This window comes from Homarus americanus, unplaced genomic scaffold, assembly GCF_018991925.1.
Source record: "Homarus americanus isolate GMGI-L3 unplaced genomic scaffold, GMGI_Hamer_2.0 scaffold16430, whole genome shotgun sequence".
NCBI classification, from domain to species: domain Eukaryota; kingdom Metazoa; phylum Arthropoda; class Malacostraca; order Decapoda; family Nephropidae; genus Homarus; species Homarus americanus.
In genome coordinates, this window is record NW_024729259.1 from 4,861,670 (window position 1) to 4,881,008 (window position 19,339).

Genomic DNA, 19,339 nt, shown 5'->3' on the forward strand with positions numbered 1-19,339 from the left:
CCAGAGGCCTAAATTCAGAGCAATGTATAGGCTAGAGGGAAACACAATATAGTACAGCTTTAATATCTGCAGAGCCACAAAAGGAGTTCATATTGAACATGTATAGGTTGAAATATTTTACTTTTTTTTTATTAGTATACAGTACATCATACTTTTTGCTGTAGCTTTTTTTACTTTTTCCATAATAAATATTAAAATCGGGAAGATCATTTGTAATCATCGAGTACTTGGGGATAAATTTTCAGCATTACACCATTAGTATGTTTGAAGGAATCTTTTGCCATTATTAAACAAATTCATGTTACCTCAATATTTGTCTATTATGTCTATTTAATATTTTTTATTATACTTAAACTGACTTATTTAATGTACTTGTAAATGTTCCTAGAGTATTGTACAGGTAGTACAGTACAGTACAGGCATTTGAAGATAAAACTCCTTAATATAGTGTCCATAAATTACTTTATAACCCATTTTAAAAATCAACAACCTTAAAAACATTGTAATTTACAGACAACACATTTGTTTTATTATACAGTAGTTGAGGAACAATTCATGAGTTTTTTCCTTATCTTAGTAGACTTCCACATGTTCACAGTACTGTATCTCCGGGGACTTGGCAACAAAAGTGAGCTTCATTTTACCTTTCAAGACGTGAATAAAAGTTTTGGTTCTGCTTCTCAATTACGATCTATTGTAACACACACACACACACACACATGGTTCTTTTATAAATGAACAGTTTCTAATGACAATACAGAGTAGATATTATATATCATAAATGTCAAATTATTATATACAACACTTGTAACAGTACAGTAATTTAAATCATTCGGACAAGGAAGATGAGGTGATGTACTGTACTGGGAGAGGACAGTGTTGAGGTTAGTTATAGAACACAACTTAACCCTCGATCAGCAGCTAAAGATTCCCTACTCGCCCCCCATCCCTCATACACACAAAAATGGAATGCAAGGAACATTCAGAGATGATAGCTGCCATTTTAGGGTTAAATAAATCACAGATATGAGTCCAAAGTGGCAGAATTTGATTTAGATTTACGTTTACAAAATATAGAGGTTAAACAGTTTAAAAGAAACATCATAAAGAATAATTATTTTTAATTTTTTGGTAGAAACTTTATCAGTGTAATAGTAAATAATTATGAACATTTACTACTGTGATAATGACTGAAAAACATATATATATATATATACGACACTATCACAAAATAAGAGTACAGTACGTAACTAGTCTCTGTACTTTGTGATGATACGAACATCACAAAAAGTCATAAATATTAAATACTACTGAATATTACTGACAAAATTTAAGTACAGTACAGTATTATCTGAAATACATCATGGATTGCACATATTATTTATATATACAGTATTATTTATTTAAGGTTGGGTTTCCATTGGTATAGTTTCCATAGGACTAGTATTACACATAAAAGAGGCCAGGTACTATACAAGAAAATATGTACAAAAATATCAATAAGACTTTGTTTTATAAGATTTTTTCCTTCATTAAGTTTGTGCAGTTGAAATTATTTTTGTTGGGTGAAAACAGAGAAGATTAGACCTCTACCTTCTTTACCCCATAACTTCATACAAAATGATATCTTTTTTATGAATGGTACTGAAATGATTAAACGTATAGATTGCAAGAAGATTAGTTACACAAGTTTATTTCACCTGATGATTAAACAACACTCTTAAACCACCTGAGGGTTTGGGTTATGTAGATTAGGTTAGGTTAGAATGAGTGTGTTTTATCGTAGTGAAATAAGCTGTAGGTGACTAATCTTCACATGATCCAAAAGGTTTGATTAGGTTTATGTTTGGTTCGCATGAGGATGTTTATCAGGTGAAATAAGTTGGGTTGGTTGATTAGTCTTCATGTGGTCCAAAAGGATGAGTAATCAATTTAACCTAAACACAATGCCTAACCCAAACTTTGTTTTTTTCTCAAATCGTCCGTGTGTGTGTGTGTGTGTGTGTGACTCCTTAGAACAGCTTCCTTTATGCCAACTATTGCAACCTAATGAAAGGAAAGGCAATTAAGATGAAAGTATTATGTAGTATATGTAACAAACATAGTAAGCCACAGCATGAATTAAATTTAGTTTCCGGATTTAGTCAAAAGAATTCTAAAATTGAAAGAAACCGCAAACTTTCACAAGCCATTGCTGGTCAATTAACTTGTCCTCATAAGAGTTGAGTTCAAACTTCTTCTCTAGTAAAGTAACTAATAATGTAGATCAATTCATAACATACTAGAATGAAAGCCAAGACTCTGTTAAGGGCATGTTAACTCAAAGATTTATTGTAGTCTATTTTACTTCAAAGAGTCACTTGGTAAAACCCCAACATTAGCCTTATTTCTAACTGTTATTCAAGTTTCATCATTAATTTTTTTGGATTCTTTCTTCTTGTAAAAATAAATAACAGATTTAACTATGAAGCTCCATTTTATTTGACATCAGCAGTAATTATGATAACCTGGGTATATTATACAAGGTGGATGAGAAATAACTGACACATACACTACAGTGCAGTGAGTCTCCACAGCCATGTAAATGTGTCAAGTTTTTTGGTCCACCCTGTATTTTAAGAGCTAAGGTACTCAAGGAGAACTTACATTCTGTCTTAGCAAATAAAGCATTACTCTCACACAAAACAGTAGTCAGCAGTATACAATAAAGGTTACAGGTCAAATACAGTAAGTGACAATCTTAAATAACCCAAACTTAACCTCACCATTGGGACTCTAGCCCATTAGGATTTAGCCACAATTGTATTGGTTAAGTTAGGTTGAAGCTTATTAGGATCGGGCCTATTTCACCCGACCTACAATAAACACAACGTTTGATACACCTTGTATTCTGTAAACATCATGTATAATGCATGCATTAGTAAATTCTTAGTCCATTTTTGTATGACATATTTACAGTATACAGTACAGGTATTACTTGTTACCCACACCTTTATATACAACTACGTATCCGTTTGACTTAAACAGTACTAACGTGAGTCTCAGGTGATATCTGATCCTGGAATATACCTTTACTTCATTATTTTTCAACTATTTCATAACTGTACATGATATGGTTTCTCAAAGTTATACATTGATATTGAACATTTAATTTGCCAATCACCTTGTCACATGAAAGTAACAAAATAGCATCGATATATTCTTTCTGAACTGCCTTGTTCAGAAGTAGTGAGGGGAGTTCTCTTACAAAAGATTTACAGTGACTGCTAAATCAGAGTTACATGTAAAGTGAGTTTTGGAAGAAGAATTCTTGAGCACTTGGATAGTTCATTTACCACTTGATGAATGGTGATCAGTGACACCTGCTTACTAATGAAGCACAATGGTGACCCAACAACATATCCAAGTGATGAAGTAAGTGTCTACTTGAGTGAGAATTCATTAGTTAATGTTGAAAGTGTGCAGTGGCTGTCAATCCTATATACTATTAAGATTTTATTCTCAGATTTGTTAATATTACTCTCTTCCCCTTACATAAACAAAAATATAATTAATATAAAATGCAGAGACTCAGATTGGCCATCAAACTAAGTTTACATGAAGAGTCTCAACATCTTATCACAGAATAATGGATGGTTAAGTATAATAGGCATTCCACAGTATATACATTAAGTACAGTGTGTGGATGGTTGTCTCAGTATAAAACTTCTATTAATCTAACTATCATCCACACCACAATGAACTAACATCCTCCATATGAATTTTTTATTTTGTGCTAGGCAAGATGAAACAGGGTTGGCATTGATTAAATCAATTGGATTTAATCACTTGATTAAATCAATCAAAAAAATCATGATTTTTTTTTCATCAAAAAGTTAACAAAAAAGAAATTTGAAGATTTATAAAATAAAATTCTTGTATAACTTTGTGCTGAGATTTAAAGTCATGTCATAATAATAACAGTTTATTATGATTTTTCTGTGTAATATATTAAGCTTTGGAATATGCTATCTTTAGGAACACTGGCAACTCATTCTGTGAACCAACAGTGGACAGATAGGACATGAACAGTGTTCAGTATACTGTACTGAAAAAAATCAATAATGACAAAATATATAAATAAAAAATCGAATTAATAAAAAAAAAATCACCAACCCTGAGATGAACACTGTTCTTGCTTAGTACTATCCCTAATTACTGACAAATATCACTTAAAAATACCTCCATATAGTTCCATTCACACAATAATTAAGTTTCTAACTGGCATATGTATGCACGGTGATGGTCTAATCACCATATTTCTGATTAAACATAATTTGGAAAATATTGGCTTAAATTCAGTATACAGTATTTCTTTACTGCAACAGTTTAAAGTGCCCAAATTTTTCTGGTGGCAGTTTAATGTGAATAAAACCTTGGCCAAAATTGAGCTACTCTTTGTGATGATTTCTGCCAAGTCTTGCTAATGGCTGATACTAAAGTGAATTAAAATTTGGCATTAGATACAAAAGTCATGGAAATGAAAAATTCTTTAAACACTCCAGTGTATATAGTGAGTTTAATATTGCTTTTTACCGAGTGGTGGGAGCCTCACATTATAACGGTTCCTGGGAGGATACATCCCTGCCCCATGAGGTGGTGTAGTTATCATATCACGGGGCGATGAATTCCTCATGTCACTCCCATTTGAGATGGAAACAAGCGAGAGGTCTTGAATTCCCGGGAAGGCGATGACGCATGGGAGGACGCTGCTGACCCGTTTTCTCTGTCTTACCATTGGAGCCCGAGCTGCGTCTAAGACTCCGGCTACGGTTGCTTCCAGTGCTCTCGTATGAGTCTGATGGGCGGAGCTTTGGGTACGAGACCATGCATCACCTGAGGTACTTGCTCCAGAGGCAGGTCCTGGCATTGCAGTTTCCATATTCCCACTCTTGTCTGCCTCAGTAGCACCTATGGGTGCAGGCTGGTCATTCCAAGCACTATTTACAGCTGGAGTGTTTCTTTCATTTTTATCTTCACACCGTGTATACTTACGCCAGTTAGCGCGTTGCTAGTCCCGTAGTCTGATCTGTTCTAAACTACGTCTATTTTCATCCATGCTCTTTTCTTCGGCATTTGATATGCGGGCAGCAGACATGGCCGAACTACAAGAGCTGGGTGACTGTGTCTGGCTGTGCATATCTCGCCCAACGCCGTACACGTGAATAATATCTGGTCGGTTATCTGGCTCTGGGTTTATGCAGTTATCTACCAAGGTTCTGAGCTGCAACATAATTAACAGAATGTGTTATAACATGAAACAAACCTCTGACATATTACCCTTAAATAATTATTATATTCAGTCATGTTGATAAACTTATAAAAAAATAAAGTATAAAATTGCCCAATTTTGGGGGGATTCTTTCTTCTTTTAAAAATAAATAACAGCTTTAACTATGAAGCTTTATTTTATTTGACATCAGCAGTAATTATGATAACCTGGGTGTAGTATACAAGGTGGATGAGAAATAACTGACAAATACAGTACAGTGCAGGTGAGTCTCCACAGCCTTGTAAATGTGTCACATTATTTTTGGTCCACCCGGTATTTTAAGAGCTAAGGTACTCAAGGAGAACTTATTTACATACAGAGAAAATAAACAAAAAGATGCATCTCCAAACACTGTTAGTATATATATTTTTTTCCAGGCAGTCTTCCTGAGAAACTAATTTACATAATCCTGCAGTTGTAAACTAATAAATGTCTGTCCTGATCACTCCCAAAGCCTGCTTCCAATTACAGTACCTGAACTTCCACAAAATCAATTTATTTTCCTTTTAAATTGCAAACGTTCTAATTTGTTTAAATATCAACATAGACCAGTAGTAAGACAACAGAACATCTTTGAAACTAAAATTATATATACAAATCCTGTACAGTTTACAAAAGTTTGGACAAACCTGGGAGGAGTAATGGTCAGATGGGAGTGGAGGGTAGTCACAGGTCTCAATCTTCTTGCACAGGGAATAAAGATTCATCTTATCACCATAAAATGGACTCTGCAAAGCTGCCATCTGTGAACACAAGACTTTTATCATGTTTGGGCTTTGGATCAATTACAGTAAACCCTCACACTTCAGGACCTCTTGGATCCAGATTTCAGTTGGTCTGGATGTGGCAAATTCCTATCCGGTCTCCCTCTCTATTATTATTAATTTTATTTTATTATTGTTATTACCCATATCAACAAAGTTCATGCACAATATTATGATTATCAGTAACGCGCCTTCATCCCCCAGTTCATCCGGACATTTGCCACATCCGGACTCTAATTGTCTGGAAGTGCAATATTTTTATAAGAGAATTACCATCAACATGACATCCCACTAAAGTTACAAAATATCCTTCAGATATAACTACAAATAAACAAATTCGAAATATCCAATGTAATTACAATGTCTTGAAAACATACAGTAAAACCTGAAAATAATGACATTCAACAACCATACCCTAAATAATGTACACTTTCATTAAACACTTACTGGATGCTCTAGCAGGTCACAGGTCATACATAACAGTTTCACAAACAGACATCAAAAACATGTATACTACAGTACAGTATACCACAAATAAATCCATATATAACTGTTAAGAATACAGACAGTCCCTGGGTTATATACGAGTTCCTTGCGGATGTTCTTAAGTCAAAACACATACACTATGTGCATACCATACTTACAGAACAATGTTTAAAGTCCCACTATATCATAGCCTAAGTTCTTATATATATCTAAAATAACATACTGTAATTTAAAAAAAAAGAAATAGGTAGTGCACTTGGCGGAAGAGTGAGACTTCTGAACTGACAGATTTCTTACAGCACTCTATTTACCCCAAACTTAACCCCTTTCATTTATGAATTGTACTCGACCATATTATTGTTGGAAACATTTAATAATACTGTACCTCATATAATAAACATAAATACTGTACCTCATATAATAAACATCCTAGGGACCAGATGTCACTTTTGAAGTTATATCCATGTTCATGGATTCTCTCAGGGCTCATGTAGTAAGGTGTGCCCACTAGTGAGTGTGCAGCTGTTGTTTTGGAACTAAAGAACCTCCCCAGACCCAGGTCTCCCAACTTGACCACACCTTGGGCAGTGATGAAGACATTGGCTGGCTTTATGTCTGTATTAAAAATAAAAAATAACTAATTATGCAGGTACTGTACTTTCCAAATTATTTACAAGAAAATGAAGGTTTGAACCTGAAATCCCAGGTTTTCAGAACCCTGACACTTGAGTGGAAAAGAGTTTTAGACCTATTATTTCCTTCGTAACCATATTCTTTAATAAAAAGATGTGGGAGGCAAAGGTTATTATAGGTACTTAAGACTAAGGCCCGTATTCAGAATGCTGGTTTGAAACTGCATGAAGGTTTAAACCAAGGATCGAACGAAGATTGAAGATTGCTGGTACAGGTATTCAAAATGCTGGCTTGAGCCAACACAAAGATTCAAACTGGGTTTGAGATCAGATTTGTCGATCCTCGTGTTAATCCAGCCTGGAGGAAGGTTTAGTGGTCAATCCATCATTTAAGATAGCAAGTCAACATGAATTTTGACAGAGTGCACTTTTCAGCGATGTCGTCAGATTTGAAATTTTGTAGAGAGAAGACTAATGGTAGATAGGCAGAATCCTCTCAAGTTTTATTGTGACGGGCAGTTCAGACAATGATATAGGTTTAGCAAGGGAGATTTCCTTGATATTTTCCGTGATATGGAGCATCTATTTGACAGACCTGTTGGCTATGGTTCACCTCTACTTCCCATTCATCACCGGATGATTGCTTTGAATTTCTTCACAATGAATAGTTTCCTGGTAAGAAATATTCTGGTTTCTGAATGAGTTATGATAATGTGTTAAACACTTTCGTATTTAGGGTTCATGAAGATCAAGTTGGTAAATGTAAAGAATGCTGACACTTCTTTATTTTGAGGTTTCCTGTAGGAAAACTATTTTGATGTATTTTTAATTGAATTGAATAATGCCGAGTGCATTTTGATTTTAATGTATTAATAAAAGAAACGTAACCTAACCAAACCTAGCCAGGTTACCATGCCCTGCATTGATTTATCTTGCTCTGGTTATGAATATTGACACCTGTCCTGGATTATATTGACAATTCGTATGTAATTGTTCTTCCTCTATGAATTTCTTTATCATATTACAACACAGCCACGTTGTAACAGTACCATAAATCATTATAATCTGATTGTAATTATAGTAACAAAAGTAACTTATGATGTGCAAGGAGAGATTTCTCCACCTCCATAAAAACTTGTCGAGTCATAGTTGCCGCCATAATCTTGTAAACATTACTCTCAATAGTGATTGACTGCCGTAATGGAGTGAATGAAAAGTGATTGGCTGGAATTTGTGTTCGAATCCTTGCTCGGAATCGAAGAACATGCAACAGATTACCCGATCCGGGGTTCAAGTAGATGTTCTGAATATGGGTAATCCACTGCAGGAAATCTTGGATCGAGGAATCCCAATTCACACGCTTGAGCCGAGCTCAAATCCCAGTATCAAACCACCAGTCTGAATTCAGGCCTAAGAGTCTTCACCAACACACTAACACATAAAACGTCACATCATGGGTCAACCCCTCAATACTGTAGAGTACCAGCTTATCTCAGTAGGAGAGGGAAAGTGAGTTACACAATCCAGGAGCAGTTATTAAGTATGATTTCAGGATCACCAACTCCTTTAAACTGTAATTTGGACAGAATCAAAACAGGTGAATCAGCCACCAAGATAACTCAGTCTATGGTGTATGTCTTTATTAATGTTTTAATTTTCTTCTTGTATATGCATGTTCTTTGCATACTGTATCTATCTATTCTTTTGATTTGTTCTCATCATGGCTTACAAAACAGTGAATTTCTTTTTAATGGTAGGTAAAAGATATGTCACTTATGCATATATAGTACTGTATACACTACACTCAGTCTAACTGTACAGATTCCTCTATCTCACCTCTATGCATGATTCTCTTTGAATGCATGTGGTCTAATGCAGAGCAGAGCTGCACAAAGTACTTCCATATCGTTTTTTCTGGAATAAGGCGCTGCTGCTTTCGAAAATGTCTAATCATTCGAGAGAGATCCCCTGCGTCTGCCAGCTCCAGGACAATGTTAAGCTCATTGTCCTCAATGAAAGATGCCAGATATTGAATGATGTTTGGATGATTTAGTTTCTGTAACAAAAATAAATTGGGTATCACTCGTACGTGATTCTGTAAAATAGTGTAATTCACAGGATATCATATTTCTTTTAGTGATTTTTTATGACAATAGTTTATCAGTATAGTATAACTTATAGTAAATACATTAGAAAATTAGTAAGCTGGTTTAAGTCATCCACTGCAGCACTATTATGGGAGGCGTGTTCATTTTGTGGTGATGTAACACCACTTGATTATACCCCAAACAAAGCCATTTCCATACATACTTGAAGTAAATTTATTTCCTTCATGCAGTCTAATCTGGCTTTTGAGTCCATCATCTCGAAGATTTGGACCTTTTTTAAGGCCGCTACAGCATGATCGATCTTGCATCTTGCTCTGTATACAACACTGAATTGACCTTTACCAATTTTTTTCTCTATATCAAAATTGGACAGTGTTCCATAAATGGAATCACTCGAAGAAAGTTTGATCAGCTCTGATGCCGCATCCATCTTGTGTGGCTGCCGAGACACATTAGCATTTCTGAAAAAAGGAAAATTATTACTTAATAATTAAGACAGTGTAAGTGATAGGTTATCTTCACTAATACTCCATCCAAAACCTCTTTCATACTGCACAGTTTAATCCCCATGACAGGGGCAGATCCAGGAATATCAAAAGGGGGTGTCCAAAAAGCTGTGGGTGAGAGAACATGGCGAGCACAGCAAGCTCACCCAGCTGGGGGATTTGGGGGCATTTTGAGGCCATTTTGAAGCCATGTGCACTTGATATTAGATATTTTTTTAAGTCAATAATAGTAAATACTTTTTACGATACAAAAATGCCCGAGTACAATACTGTACTGCATTAAAGAAAAGGAGGGGTCCAGACCCCCAGGACCCCCCTTGGATCCGCCCTCGCATGATACTAATAAGGCAAACCAAATAAAAAGATTTGTTTCCACTAACCTGACCCTACTTAGAAAAATTGTTGCCAACCCTAACAATTACATCTGATATTTTGTACACGTTTTTATCTTAATATAAAGTTCATTGTTTTTAATTACTACATCCTTAGATCTTGGTGAAAATGGTACAGTACAGTACATGGATATCAACTTATCTGGACCCATAGTCACAAAGTTGTTGAATAAAATAATTTGATGTGAAAAAATAATCCATCCGACTCCGTCAAATTTTTTTCACCTTCTTGCTGGACACATTCGTATTGTTTTATTTTAAGCCTAATATCTTATAATGTACTGGGAGTGTCACTAAAGGCAAACAACTACCTTATACAGTAGTTGAACTATTTCTTATCACTATATACACATGGAGACACATAAGTTTAAGTGGGAATACACATTACATTTTAGGGTAATTATTTATGACACCCGTCACCAATTTTTTGTAGTGGACACTGTTGTAGTTTGGGCAAATGTGATAAAGGTGGTTATTTCTAAATTTTAAACCTAACCTAACCTTAGTTGATAAAAAAACAAGCAGCTGAAGCATTGTTAAAAGGCTGTGCCAACCTATCCAAAGAAACCAATATAACCTTACCTATCTTCCTAGCTGTGGGGATCTGCCCTCCCCCCCTCCCCCCTTCGGATTCCCCGGCATATTAAACAAAAAAATTACTATGATTTAAAGTGTAAATTTACGTTTTTTTGTGGATGTGAGGGAAGCCACCTCATAAACGTGCATTGAGCATAGGAGTACCAATTTATTACTGCGCAAGATGAAGTAATGCCACTAATGCGAGGCTAGGGGGCTTATTATCTACCAAATGAAGCATTTGCCCAAGAAATAGATATCATATCAGAACTCACTGATGACAATATAGTAGGAAATGAAACATTAAAACAAATAATGTGGTGGCGGGTATCTCATTAATATTAATTCGTTTTATGTTAGGATTGGTTAGGGAGATAAATTAAGGTGTTATTTTGGGTAAAATTATCGTTTTGGTAATACACCTATTTGGAAGTTGTTCAACAAAACACAAAAAAAACCCATCTGAAATACATAATTTCAGCCTAACCTAACCTAAATTTAATATCCTAACATTCACTGGATGACTGAAACGATAATAATACCTTATTTTGTTAGGTTTCTATGGAAAGTTCACTGGGAAATCTTCACTCATGTTCACCTGCAAGCATGTTTACTATTTTGAATATTTATAAGATAAGAAACAAGTTTTCTTCTATTGATTTTTTCCTAAAGTTGCCACTACTAACGAGCATATACTATTACTCACTGACGTTATTTGTAAGATACTAAACAAGAAAATGGAAACAATAATGCAAAGAACCTCAACCAAACCTACTTAACCTTACCTAACTTCATATAATTAAACATGTCAATCTATCTATCTACGTATTTAAGTTACCTGTAAGGACTTGGTGCTTCACTTTGACACATTGTCATTTTTGTTTACATATTCAAATCGTCATGTTATTAGCTAGAACAATATAGTTCCTTGTAAATAAGTAACAATAAATTTAATCTCATATCTCGGTTTAGACATACAGTAATCAATACTAAATGTGTACCAAATAAATATTTCAGTAGATTGCTTAGGTATGGACGAGTGTTTGAAAAATATATAAATATTGTAAATACCTCTGCTAGCCCAACATGAAAAACAAGGGAAATAATAATAATATTTATTTATTCAGTAAAATTATTATATAGGTTTACAAATGGAAAAGGCGTGTATATAAACTATGCGACTACACAGGTCAATATACACAATGTAGGCAAGGAATATATTGGATATTCCTCTCGAATGGCGGCGTTTTAAAAATAATTTTATATGAAAAATTGGCGACGGGTGTCATAAATAATTACCCTAACATGTACTGTGTATTCCCACTTAAACATATGTGTGAATCATATTGAATTGAAACACAGGTGATACGGCATGGATTTTCGCCGCAACACCTATGATTGCCTTCTCACCGTCTGTAGTGACGGATTGCATTTCGACCAGTCAATGCCCTTTTCAATCATAAATTATTTCAGTTTCTGGAAAATGTTCCCCTCTGTTGTTACAACCCCCAATTGGAGGCAGCACAAATAGTGTTCAATTATGGTCTTAGACTAATCTGGAGAGGAGTTACTACTGCCTGGGAAAACATTGGAAGCATAATGTGTTGTCTAATGGTAGACCCTGCTGCCGTAAAAAGAGAAAAAAAAATCACTGCTCTTCCCCTTCCACATTTATTGTTTCGCTCAGCTCCATGGTATAACACAAGCCGTGAGCAACAGAGGGAAACTCGACTTTACCTACTCTCTCCACGACAGTCAACTGGGCACTGAGTTTGAAATTTTAAACTGAATCCACGTCATGTGTCTATAGAAACAATGCAGGCGACGACACACATCACGCGTGACGCCATCCTTACAAATCTCGTCCACCCCTCCACCCACCCCAAGACTGTCGTCCACCCCAAACAAAATTCCCGTCCACCCAGGTTGAATAGCACTTTTAGAATGTAAGTTCGATATTTTTTTTTACTATATTTCTTGTTTTAATATTTTAGATTTACCTGCAATAACGCAACAACAGGTCGGAGGCATAAATTCGTGTAGGAAAGTATAATAATAATAATAATAATAATAATAATAATAATAATAATAATAATAATAATAATAATAAGACGAAAAGCCTGAAGTGTTATGAGTTATATAACACTTAAACTTTATTACTGATAAATAGTGTTCACGACACATTTTGCTTACATCAGTTAGATGCTTCTGAGACTGATCGTGCCACACCTCCTTCCTGATGTATACGTTTTTAAGTTGTGGTCAAGTTATGAAGTGAGTTAAGTGTATTAAAAACTCAAACTTTGAAGGCCGTTGTGGTAATGGCGAAAATTGTATGAAAATCGCCCCTTTTGTTGCCTTTGAGCAAACAGAAAAATGGCAGTAATTTCGTTTAAAGTGCCAGGTTATATATATGTTATGTATATGTTTGTGTTTATATTCGCACGGTGTGTGTAATAATAAAAAATAATAATTGACGATTTATTGAGAAGAAAATCATGGCAGCCATAAGGGTGAAACTATATAGGGGTGACAGGAAAGTAACCAGACATGAGCTGCAGTTTTACACATTGTTCAGTCACCAATAAACCATTATAGATTAATTTGCCACTTGAGGGGTGGCAGCCGTGACGCTGGTGTTTGTGGGATGTACTCGTTACCAAGTGAAAATGGTGACACACACTTGGAGACGACCATGTGCGGGAGTTTATTATTGTGCCAGGCGACGTTTATTCCCCGGTTATGGAGGTTTACGGAGACGATGCCATGAATAGTTAAAAGCTGTAGCAGTAGGTCACACCCTGTACACTTGACCAGGACTGTCATCTTGTTACCTGATACCATAATGTGCGCCACACTACAGTCTATAGAGTCCAGACGGGCCAGTTCTCCATCACTGGTGACCTCGGCGCCCTGTAATTACCATCAGGTGTGACCAGTAAGGAAACACCTCACCTGACGCTGCCGTGATACTGACACTGTTGGTAACGATAATGGCTGGGGTTTCTACGGTGACTCATAAAACAAAACTCGCCATGCGATAAATGTGGTGATGATGACTAGAAAACCTTTGTTGTTACTTCCCGATGATTCCTCGTTCGTGTGGAGATGTGTCGGTGTATAGTTGCGTATTGTAAGGGAATGTGTGCATGTGCATATGTATGTGTGCATGAACATACGTGTTCGAATATTAATGAACTGTATATGTGTCTGTATGTAAGAGACAGACTCAACAATACTCGCCTGCCCTCCAAGACTGAGCGACGAGCGGCCACGACCTGACTCTCTGTAGCCTCACCCTAGCGACGACTGATACACGTCTGGCAATGCCGCCGCCAACACCACCACCACCACACACCCTCCTCTCCACCACCACTACTACACACCCTCCTCTCCACCACCACCACCACTACACACCTCTCCACCACCACCACCACCACACACACCCTCCACCACCACCACCACCACACACCCTCCTCTCCACCAACACCACCACCACCACACACCCTCCCCACCACCACCACCACACCACCACCACCACCACCACCACACACCCTCCTCTCCACCCACCACCACTACACTCCACCACCATCACCACTACACACCCTCCTCCCACCACCACCACACACCCTCCTCCACCACCACCACACTACTACTACACACCCTCCTCTCCACCACCACCACTACTACTACACACCTCCTCCACCACCACCACCACTACTACTACACACCCTCCTCACCACCACCACCATGAATGTGTCATCTTGGTGTTTTATATGTTACCAGAGTATAACTATAATTAGGATAATGTACCATAATGAATAAATCAATATATATGTAACGTGGGCAGCCTAGCGGAACAACTCGTCCAATTATTAAATAAACACCACTTAAGTATTCTGTAACAGTGGCCATAAAAACTTCCTAAACAACATGCATTATATTGTTTATGATGACATATGAGGGTGTAGTGTGTAGTGTGTGTGTCGTACAGGTAAACAGTGGTGAAAGACCTGCATGGTGGTGGTCCCGGGTAATGCAGTCACCCCCTCCTCCTATCCCACCTCCCCAGCACTGCACTTTCATTATGATGCCTCGTCCAGCGTGGGGTGGGGTGGGGGGGGGGGTATAATAACAGGAACGCGTGTAATGGTAACCTTGTATAATAACACACTCACTTGGGTCAGCTCGAGGCCATAAGAATATTTTTCATAGTTTTCAACATAATTTACAGTAAGGTGACTTGACGTTTAGGAAATCCAAATTATATCACCTGATGATTAAACACCCTAACCTAACTTAACTTAACTTATGTTAACTTAAACCTAACCTAACTTAACTTAAACCTAACCTAAACGAATCTAACCTAACCTAACCTTCCTCCAATTTCTTTCTTGGTGTGTGTGTGTGTGTGTGTGTGTGTGTGTGTGTGTGTGTGTGTGTGTGTGTGTGTGTGTGTGTGTGTGTGTGTGTGTGTGTGTGTGTGTGTGTGTGTGTGTGTGTGTGTGTGATCTCTGTTCAGTCTCAAAATATTTCTTGCTCAAAACAGTTAAGAAGAATTTTTTGCTGTGCAGTGTGCCGTGGTCCAATGGCTCATCCCCTGCATGTTGGTCATAAAAGGTCATTCGCTGTTAGGGGTCATGAGGGAGGAGAGTGACATGGGTGATGGTCAAAGCTAATGGTCATGAGAGGTTATTAATTGTGGTCATGCAGGGTCAACATTAGTGGTCATGGAAGTATATATAGTCAATGCAGGTATATAGTACACACACTGTAGGTATTCGAACAATGTTATTAAGGCAGTTTGGGTGTACAAGTAGTAAACAGTACAACAATTGAACCAATAATGCCATCAAATGCTAGCTTCCGGTAGAGTTTATTTGAAAGTATTTTTAGAATTCGTTATCCAATTCCGTGAGCTGTTTTCTGTCAACATAACGCCACTAATTGAGTCTTTTTGGTGGAATATTTGTAGACAGCATTCCTGAGCTTCTGTCCACAGTGTACAAGGTATTAATGATTATAGTGTATGACAGCCAGACACGAGTGAATTAAAATGATAGTGTTAGTTCATATACATTATACTCCTATATACACGCACACACGCACACGCACGCACACACACACACACACACACACACACACACATACACACACGATGTTTATAAATGCCATGTACACTTTTAATCTTGAATGAATTAATATGCACGTATGATATAAACAATCTTTAAATGACGTGTAAGAGAAAAAAAAATAATATAGTTTTTAGTACAATTATTGAATACCTTCGTAGCTTTCAACATAACTAATATCTTGTACGACACTTATTAATACTGGTTAGAGAAGCAGTAAGTTAAACACGGTAGGGTAACATCGTAGAGTTAAGTGTTATATTTTTTCTCATTTTCTTTCAAATTCATTTTTTACTCTCTATTTTCTCTTTTCTTTCTCTCTCTCTCTCTTTGAAATTTCAGTAACAGATGTGTGCGTATACCCTGAAATAAGGTAAAGGAGGGGGAAGGGAAGGGGAGGGAGGGAGGAAAGGGGAGAACGGGAGGGAGAAGGGGAGGGAGGGAGGAAAGGGGAGAACGGGAGGGAGGGAGGAAAGGGGAGAACGGGAGGGAGAAGCTGAGGGAAGGAGGAAAGGGGAGAACGGGAGGGGAGAAGGTGAGGGAGGGAGGAAAGGGGAGAACGGGAGGGAGAAGGGGAGGGAGGGAGGAAAGGGGAGAACGGGAGGGAGAAGGTGAGGGGGGTATTGTCGTTCTATAACACTTCAAGGACAGATTCCACAGTGAGACACATAACAGTTGTATCTCTAACCTATGTCTGTCTATCGGGAGGGCGGTTCTCAGTAGCGATAGTTCATTGGGTTCATATACAGGTACACCTTATACTCTACAGGTACCCTTATACAGGTCCCCTTATAGTCTTATACTCTACAGGTACCCGAATACAGGTTCCCTTATACTCTACAGGTTCCCTTATACTCTACAGGTTCCCTTATGCTTTACATACACCATTATACTCTATGACTCAGGCTACAAAAATACATAAACTTAATTAATCACGCAATACAATTCTCATGGTATTGTTATTTTTAGTTCATGTTTCATTGTATTCCAGTAGATTAAATATAAGTCACCATTAACTGCAATTCCCTCATATAATACGTATATAAGTTCTTGGTTTCATATACATCTTTAATTACACGTATCGTTGTTAATTACAGTAAGTGTGTATAGTGACCCCTGAACTTCAGAATTAATTACCTGGGTTGTAATCACGAAAAATCGGTGGACTCAGAAACAGGTGAATGATAACAATGCAGAAGTAATTTACAGCAGCATGACACGACACAGGTAACACATTCAATTATTCCTGTTATGTTTGTCTGGTTTTTTTTTGTTTAATTCGGGTGAGCTGATGACACGTGGTAGAAGATGTATGGGTGCTGGAACAGGTGTGGTGGTAACAGGTGTGGGGGTACAGGTGTGGTGGAACACGTGTTGAGAAATTGAGAGAAAGATAGAAGGGGGGGGGGGTAAGAGGTAGGTTAGGAAGTTGGAAAGAAGATAAAGAATGGGGGAGAGAAATGGGGAAGCGAGGGTGAGAGGAGGGTAGACTAGAGAGGTGTGTCGGGAAGGAGGAGGGGCCCACTCCCATGTGGTCGATACGGAGGGCTGAGAGTGCGTGCGTGTTGTGTGTGCGTGCACGCGAGGGGCGGGAAGGTCAGGAATAGCACGTGCACACACACACACACACACACACACACACACAAACCAGTGTATTCACTCCCAGTAAATACTACTTCTTGCAGTCATTAATGTTGAAATGTACAGTAGTTTGAGCTTTTCCCCATCTAGTTATTATATATCTTATTTGTATCACTTATGTTACTTGTATATTATTTGTAATCCGAAACCCATTCCCCAAATATGTAACAGTATATTTTCAGCCTTCTGGTTGCCAAGCTCTTTCAATAAACCGTTAATTATTATTATTATTATTATTACACACACACACACACACATCAAGTAACCGAGAAAGAAAGTCAATAAAATAAACAGTTTAAAAAATAGGAAATTAAATATAAATAAAATGTTCGTACACATTCCCAGCCTCAATTTCTTCCTCAGACGGAAATTGAAAGTAAATATATCAGGTTGTCCCCCTAAAAAAATGTATACACAGTACCTAACCTAACCTAACCTACAGATTTCCGTGGGTGATGGCGTGAATGTCTGTATTACATCAATATTGCGAGTTCTCCCATAAGTGAAAAAAAATGTTGTTCTTGAAATACAGACAATCACGCGACCTCCACGAGAATCTGTAACCTAGTATGTATATATTTTTTCCAAGAAACTGAGCCGCGTCTTGTAATCTCTTGAGCGAAAACCAATCATGGCATTATTAATAAACTGAATCAGGACCAATTGCTAATACTTACAAATCTATATAATTAATAAAGGTCAAGGCACAATATTCTGACTCGACAACATTGTTATTCTAATCTCTGGGAAGTTAAATGGATCACCTGAAAATTAGCACCCCCCCCCACCCAAATTATTTCACCACCACTAACGCTAACTTTCTTTAACCTAACCAAACCTAAACTATCCAAATCTATGCTAGCCTAACCTACCATAACCTAACCTAACTTAACCAGACAACCAAGTATTACCCCAGGTCCACAGCACCACCATACAGGATAAGCGTGAACTAACATAACACAGTAAAGAGCTAGTACGGCACAGGGATGAGTGTGAAATACTGGATGTCGTAGATAACCACAACCTGCCATGTACTTCATAAAGATATCTAAACGCCACCACACCCCAACGAAGGGATTTTAGACTAGATTATAAAGATTGTCAGTCTAAACCACCAAGATATTCTCACGCGAGGAAGAATATGCGATGAAATTCCTCCGCCGCCAGCTCCTCTGACATAAAATAAATCCCTGGCCGACCCCAAAAGTCCTTCTCGATGAGCCTCACACTCCTGCCGCACGAGGAACCAAGACCTGAGTTGGTGTGTGTGTGTGTAAGTGTGACCTTCTCTACGACATCTTACAGCCATAATATATGAGATAGTCCGTCTGAAGGTCACCACGAAAAAGGTTTTCCTCCTAACAGCGGGCGGTCGGTAATCTGGTTATCGATGGTGGTCACTTGTGTTAGAACGTGGTGATGTAACTCCCAATAGCCACACAATATAGATGAGGTGGTCCGCGAGGTTGGGTTCTCCATGGCTCCTCGTCTTTGTCTTAAAGGTCATCTGAGAAAACTGTGGTTGTTGTCAAGAGTGAGATGGGGGGAGATGTTTATTCAGTCGTCGACGTGTTATCTGCTGGCTCGAGCGGTGGACGGTAGCTGATGCAGGGGACCACTTAGGCTGTGGCTGCATGAGTGAATATCATGAAGACAAAACGACACATTTACAGAGTTTGATTATTATTATTTTTTTGTTTTTACAGTTAAACCTCCATATAACGGAATTGTCTATCCGTATAATCCGTTAGCTGGGGAGGGGGTCGGTTCACATCTAACGGACTTTTCGAC

The 19,339-nt window shown here is 37.6% G+C and overlaps 1 protein-coding gene across 4 annotated transcripts in view; it reads right to left on the bottom strand.

The window, feature by feature from the left end:
• Positions 1 to 1,106: 1,106 nt before the first annotated feature.
• LOC121866448 (serine/threonine-protein kinase Nek7-like) overlaps positions 1,107 to 19,339 on the bottom strand; it is a 37,041-nt gene continuing 18,808 nt past the window's right edge. For 2 of the 4 annotated variants that reach the window (XM_042366120.1, XM_042366119.1), the window contains 5 exons: positions 9,504 to 9,762; positions 9,030 to 9,249; positions 6,974 to 7,176; positions 5,941 to 6,054; positions 1,107 to 5,263 (listed from right to left, as the gene is read on the bottom strand). In XM_042366120.1, the coding sequence (XP_042222054.1) occupies positions 5,051 to 5,263; positions 5,941 to 6,054; positions 6,974 to 7,176; positions 9,030 to 9,249; positions 9,504 to 9,731 (978 nt within the window). In that variant the 5' untranslated portion in view covers positions 9,732 to 9,762 and the 3' untranslated portion in view covers positions 1,107 to 5,050. Of the gene's footprint in view, positions 5,264 to 5,940; positions 6,055 to 6,973; positions 7,177 to 9,029; positions 9,250 to 9,503; positions 9,763 to 11,613; positions 11,777 to 14,018; positions 14,099 to 19,339 lie in introns of those variants that run through there. The other 2 variants (XM_042366121.1, XM_042366117.1) reach the window with 2 other exon arrangements.